This window comes from Arachis ipaensis, chromosome B05 (assembly GCF_000816755.2).
Source record: "Arachis ipaensis cultivar K30076 chromosome B05, Araip1.1, whole genome shotgun sequence".
Lineage (NCBI taxonomy): Eukaryota > Viridiplantae > Streptophyta > Magnoliopsida > Fabales > Fabaceae > Arachis > Arachis ipaensis.
Window position 1 is genome coordinate 123,131,140 of NC_029789.2, and position 7,260 is coordinate 123,138,399.

At 39.9% G+C, this 7,260-nt stretch overlaps 1 protein-coding gene across 1 annotated transcript; it reads right to left on the reverse strand.

Moving 5' to 3' along the window:
* Positions 578-1,729, reverse strand: LOC107641014. Its single transcript, XM_016344522.1, has one exon. It carries the CDS (start codon positions 1,727-1,729, stop codon positions 578-580), a length of 1,152 nt encoding a protein of 383 aa, XP_016200008.1.

Consider the following 7,260-nt stretch of genomic DNA (forward strand, 5'->3'; position numbering starts at 1 on the left):
GCACAGCTCATGATGATGCTCCCACCAGAGGGGATGTCAATCGGTGTGCGGACGCACACGTCTGTGCGGCCGCACAAGAAGCACGATAAGGGATAGTCGTGCGTACACACAGATGGGTGCGCACGCACAGGTCTCAAAAAACATGGCAGCGCCCACGCACAGGCAGTGCTAGCGCTGCGACCAGAGGGTGCTGCAACGAGTGTGTGGGCGCACAGGGGCGTGCGCTCTCACAGATCATGGAAAATGCAGTTTTGTGCGCGCGCACAGGATGGTGCGCACGCACAGGTGCCCTATTTCAAAAAAAAAAATTTCTCTTCAAAACTAAGGTTCCTTCTTATAGCATAGCAACATACCAACCCCAAATCATACAAACAAGCATAAATTCATGATCCACAAGCAATCCAACTTATTCAATCCAAAAAATATCAAATCAAAACTAAGCTAATAATCATATCACAAGAAAGCAACTAATTGAAAAAGCTATATACAAAAGATAAAATTGGAACAATGTTACCATGGTGGGGTGTCTCCCACCAAGAATTTTGGTTTAGAGTCCAAAGTTGGACTTTGCATGGCTTCATTGGTCACTTGAAACTTCTCCAAGGAGGAAAATCTCTAACTCCTTGGCATTCTTGGGTTGAGTGTGATCTCTTGAATTAGACTTCTTGGTGACCTTCTCTTCTTCTTGTTCCTTGCCAACCTCAATCACTTTATCTTCGACTATATCACACCCAAAGATAGAATAGGCTTCAAGGATGGGTTTCCTGGATTCCTCCAATGTGAACTTTGCTACCTTGCCATCGGCCTCAAAAGAATAGACTCCTGAATGTGCATCTAACTTGAAACGGGATGTCTTTAGAAACGGCCTTCCAAGTAGAATAGATGATGGCTTGTCTGAGTCAATGGGAGGAGTCTCCAAAATTTGGAAATCTACCGGAAAGAGTAAACCTTGGATGTCAACCAGAACATTTTCTGCAATTCCCACAACTGATACAATGCTCTTATCTGCCAACACGAATCTCGCCCCGGACCTCTTTAAGGGTGACAAGTTCAATCTCTCATAAATGGGGAGTGGCATAATAGTTATGCACGCCCCCAAGTCGCACATACAGTCTGTAAACTTAATCCCATCAATCAAGCAAGTAACCAAACATGGACCGGGATCATTGCATTTTTCAGGAATTAGAGAAGAGATAGAATCATCTACCGGCCATTTGTTGAGTTCGCCAATTTTCTCCTTGTGGGTACAAACATCTTTGAGGAACTTGACATATTTGGGCACTTGTTGAATGGCTTGAAATAGAGGGACGGTGACTTCAACATTCTTAAAAATTTCTACCATGTTGAGGTCAAGTTGTTCTTGCTTCTTGGCCTTCTTAGTCAAAGTTGGGAATGGAATGGGCATAGGCTCTTCAATCGGATTTTTCCTCTTTGGCTCCTTGGCCTTGAGTGGTTCCTCCCCATCCTTCTCAACATCTTCCTCTTCATCCTTCATCACTCCCATATCCTTTCCCACCTCTTTCTTGTGGGTTTCCTCACTCGAACTTGTAGGCACAACACCAATTTCATCCAACTTGGTGCCGCTCCTAAGGGTGATAGCATTGATGCTCCTCTTAGGATTCGGTTGAGGTTGTGAGGGCAAACCACTAGAAGTTGAGGCTTTTTGGGCATTTTGTGTAGTCGGAGGCGAAAGAGTCAAACAGGTGAGTGCTTCAGCAATTGTAGACATATACGCTTCTTCTTTCTTGTAAAATTTTCGTTGCTCTTGCATAAGGGCTTGAAAGTTATGCTCCTCTTGAGAGAGGTAGATGGGAGTGGGATGGTGATGAAAGCTAGGTTGTCTCATATATGGTGATGGGTAGGTTGGTTGAGAAAAAACTTGTGGTGGGAATGGTAAAGGGGCTTGAGAGTATAATGGTTGTGTCTTATGTAGAGGGTATGGAACATGAGCATACGAATGGAAAAAATTGTAATGATGAGGTGTTCCACTTGGTGTGAGAGATTGATAAACATTAGGGTCATAGGGTCCTTGTTGCCAAGAATTTTTTGCTTGTGACCCTCCATCGACTTGGCCTCCCATACCTTGATGTGAACTAGTGTTGGAATTGTTACCCCCCATGATAACAACCAGACTCCAAGCAAAAAGGGTGATAACTCATGATGGAAAGGAAAAATAAAGCGCAACAATACTAATAGAAGCAATAGATAAATGAATATATACTCTACTTATATCTATTTACCTAGAACTAAACAAACAAAAATGTTAGTTACTATCACTACTTAGGTAGAGGCACCATTTACAAATTAGTGCCAAGTAGCAAACAAAAACCAAATATTCACACTATTCACATATTCACAACAACCAAAATTATAGCACTCATTGCACTTAAAGTGAGTCCCCGGCAACGGCGCCAAAATTTGATGCAATGAAAGATTTACCGTCGATCTAGGTTTTCACAAATTAGAATCATATCATTGAAAGTATAGCCTAGACCAACGATTAATCCCCAAGTCAAATTGCTTAATCCAAAGAATATGTCACAATTCAAACCAAATCAATTCCGGGAGTTTTAATTCCCGGGTCATCTCCCAAGGACACTTGAGACCAATGAGTGTGCAATCTTGGTTGTGAGGATCATGGGGTTTTCAATAAAGGGATAAACATATAAAACAATAAAAGAACATGCAAAATTGTAATAAATTAACTAATAAAGGAATCAAAGAAGTAACTATGCAATATAAACAAGTTAAGTGTAAAAGGAACTAATGTAATGTGTATAAAGAAATTTAAGCATAAAAGGTATCTTGGCTTGGAGTGAGCTAAGGATCCTTTCCTTATTGGAACCACAACTATGCCAACTAGAATGGATCAATCTCACTTGATTAACCCTCACATCGGAGAGTAAGTTAAATGAGCATAAGTGTTCTTAACCCACAAATCCTAAATTACTTGCTAATTGCTTTAGCAACAATATAGCGTTAGTGGGAACAAGAACAATTAACAATCCAAAATTAACACTAAATATTGGACATTCCAACTCTAGGAACCCAATTGCTCACTTTTCCCAAGCCAAGAGATAGAGAACTAGGCTAAAATCATACTTGACTTTTTGTCAATCACTTGGTGGGCAAAAACCTTAAACATGGGAAAAATGAGAAAAAGCTTGGAACCAAAAGCAACAAATAATCTCAATCAACAATAAAGACTCAAGAAAGCATGTAACAATCATCAATCATCAAATTCATCAACAAAAATAGAAATTGCAAAAGAGAAGTAAAATTGAACTATAACTTGAATTATAAGAAAGAGTAAGAACAATGTAACTATAAAAAGTAGTAACAAAGAGATACTTACAATGAAAATTAGCAAAATCCAAGATCAAAATGAAAATGGCACTTGAATGTAAAAACCCTAGTATAAACCCTAGTAGAGAAGATGATAAAAAACTTAAAGAAAAACTATACTAAGGCTATCTACTACTACTCCTAAGCTACACTAATGTTATGGTCTTCATTTTTCCTTCCTTATGAGCTAAATGGCTTCAGAAATGGGCCTCCAAACCACCAAAATCTCGAGTCACATGAGATTTTAATGAAGGCATGTGCATCCACCTGTGCGGACGCACAGACGTATGCGTCCGCACACTCTGCTAAAAATCTCTACCCGTGCATACGCACAGGTAGTTGTGCGCACGCACACTAGGCGATGCGTGATTGAACGCGCGACACACACGGTGTGACCCACGCGCAGGCGTGGCTATGATCTGATGGCTGTGTGTACACACGTAGGTCTGTGCGTAAGCACACTAGGCTGAGCTCTTCTCCTTTGATTCTTCATGCTTCCTCCACTTTGAATGCTCTTCTTCCATTCTCTCCTAGCCATTCCTACCTTATACCTCTGAAATCACTCACAAATAACATCAAGGCATCGAATGGAAGGTAAATGGAATAAAATTAATCAAATTAGGCACAAAAGAGCATGTTTTTATAATCAAGCACAAATTAGGAGGAAAGTTCAAATGCATGCTATTTAGTGGAATAAGTGCAAGTTTATATGATGAAATCCATTCAATTTCAACCAAAAATCATCATCAAATATAGATTCATCACACGTGTGACCTTGTTTTTATCTCAAAGTTGATTTTTGAGTTTTCAAAGCCAAATTTCATGCTTCTAAGCCTCCGATCTCACCCCTTATATCTTAAATCATCATGATAAGCTTAGCATTGGGAAGAAGCTAGAAAATGTGATAACTTGTGAATGAAGAAAGGGTAGAATTATTGATCAATAATGATCAAAGAGAATGGTATGAGATACGGAGGGTGGTGGTGGAAGTGCCTTATATGCCATGAGGCGAAGGGCTGTAATTGTTAATAAATTGGCTGGTTATGGATTGAATTATGAGCCGGATGGCTGAGTTATTGCCAAATTATGGCTAAGCCATTGTTGAACTATGGTTGAGAATGATTGCATATATGCTTATTGAATGAAATGTGAATGTTGCACTTCCACTATCTGAGATACGAGTTTCCCTGGGAGAAAGCAGTGGCTAGCCACCATGTGCTCCAGGTGGAGACTCGATACTCTGCTGACCCTATGTCGTAAGTGTGGCCGGACACTATGAAAGTTCCGGATTAGCTCGCCCCCGTGAATATACACCAGTGAGGGTGTTGGATATGAATTATGATTTACGATTGAGTATAACTCGAGTTGGTGATGCACGACAGAGGGACAGTCCAATGGTTAGCTACCAGGACTTGTCGGGTTGGCTTTATAACCGACAGATGAGACTCATTAGCCAATAAGACAGGTATTCATCATATGCATACTATGTGAATTGTTTGGATTTGCCTAATTAACTACATATTACCTGGTAATTGTCTAAATGTCATATCTGCTTCTTATCTGTATATCTTCTTGTCTGATATAATTGTGTTTGCCATATTATATTACTATTGGTGGTTGGGAGGTCTGTAGAAATTGGAAAGGGAAGTATTAGTTAGACTGAAGATATTTAGTCAGTTGCCATTTATGGTTTAGCCTGTTTATAAGCTTTGATTTATTTGGTGGAAGTTCTAGGATTGTCTTCGGCTTTTCCAGGACATTACATGTTAGATATGTGGGTAATGTTACCATACTGAGAACCTCCGGTTCTCACCCATGTGGATTTTGTGGTTTTCATATGCAGGACGTGAGGCTTCTCGCTGAGGCATGGTGGAGACTTCTGGATTAGCGATGATCCTTAATTCTCAGGACTTTACTTTGGGTTTATGTTTTCACTTAGATACTTTTATGTCCACTAAATAATGTATATAAATATACTGTTTTGATTCCTCTTAGAGGTTATTTTGGAGAATAGGTTTTGTATTTCACCCTTTGGGTTTCCTTTAGGTTCCTTGCTATATATATATATATACTTCTATGCTCGGGACGGCTTTCTTCGCAACCGGATCCTGAGTTTGGATATTTGGTTTTTGGAACTCTTTATATATATTCTTGAGCTGGTTTACCCTTTATGTGTTTCGTTACGTTATCGATCGGAGTGTTGCGCTTTTCGAGTTACGATTTTGTTTTACCCTTTTTCTTCAAAGGCTCCTAGTTATAAATATTATTCACAATACTATACGTACTAAATTTTATTTTTCGATGTCATAATACCTCACCACTTCTGTCTTATGACTTAAGCATAAGGCTCTGTGTGGTAGGGTGTTACACTGACTGGGCAATAAGTTCTGTTCTTGTTACAGAAAGGAACAAGCAGCAACAATTTAATCTTCTCAGCTCGGCATCTCCGACCTTATTTCCAAAGCCACGTCGTCCACATCCGAACTGATCAACCATTAAGACAAGTGCTACAAAAATCAGAGCTGGCCGGCCGACTGGTAAAATGGTCTGTAGAACTCTCCGAGTTCGACATCAGATACCAAAGCCGAGGTCCAATAAAATCTCAGTATATTGCCGATTTCATTGTTGAATTTACTGTACCAAACTCGGAGAACAAATAATCACAGTGGACTTTATATGTTGATGGGGCATCCAACCCCTAAGGCTGTGGGGCCGGAGTCATACTTGAATATGGAAATGAGATAGTCCTAGAACAATCTCTACACCTCTTCTTCAAGGCGAGCAACAATAAAAAAAATATGAAGCTCTAATTGCAGGCCTAAGGCTCGCAGCCAAACTAAAAATTTCGGACTTAAAGGTATACTGTGACTCTCTGTTAGTCGTCCAACTGGTAAATGATTTCTTTCAAGTGAAGGACCTTCTATTGGAAAAATATTTGGATATTGTCAAAAAGATTATTTCTAACTTCTCAAAAATTGAGATTCTTCATATACTTCGTGAGCACAACAGCCGAGCTGATATCTTATCTGAGCTCGCCAGCACACAAGCACCAACTTCTACTTTATATCAATCTGTGCTACATGAACCGAGCATAAAACTAATTGAAATTCTAAGTGCTACACAGGAAGAAGATTGGCGTACACCCTACATAGAATTTCTCAAGATTGGAGTAATTCCAGACAAAATTACTAATGCTCGGTGATTCGCCGGTAGGCATCTTTCTTTACCATATATAACAATTCTCTATATAGACGAGACTTTTCTCGTCCACTACTTAAGTGTCTGTCCAGGTTGGAGGTCAAGTTTGCGCTTGCCGAAGCACATGAAGGTATATGTGGCACTCATGTTGGAGTACGAAGCTTATCTTCCAAATACTACGCGTTGGCTTCTTTTGGATAACTTTGCAACAAGATTGTAACAACAAAGTAAAACATTGTGACAATTGCCAAAAGCACAGCCCAATCACACACATTTCGGCTGAGGACCTTCATAGCTCCGAGATAAGTTGGCCTTTCAATCAATGGGGGCTCTATATCCTCGGCCCATTCCCTTTAGCAAAGGGATAGGTAAACTTTTTAATAGTTGCAATTGACTACTTTTTAAAACGGATAGAGGCCCAACCCCTAGCCAAAATAACATCGGAACAAATGATATCCTTTGTATGGAAGAACATTATCTGCAGATTCGGCATACCTTGGCACATTATCACTGATAATGGTCGCCAGTTTGCCGATCACAAGTTTACCTCTTTTTTACAGAATCTCAAAATCAAACATCACTTCTCATCGGTAGAACATCCACAAACAAACGGCTTAACAGAAGCTGCCAACAAAGTCATCTTACATGCTTTGCGAAAAAAACTTGATGATGCAAAAGGACTACGGGCCAAATTAATCCTGAAGTGGTCTGGGGATA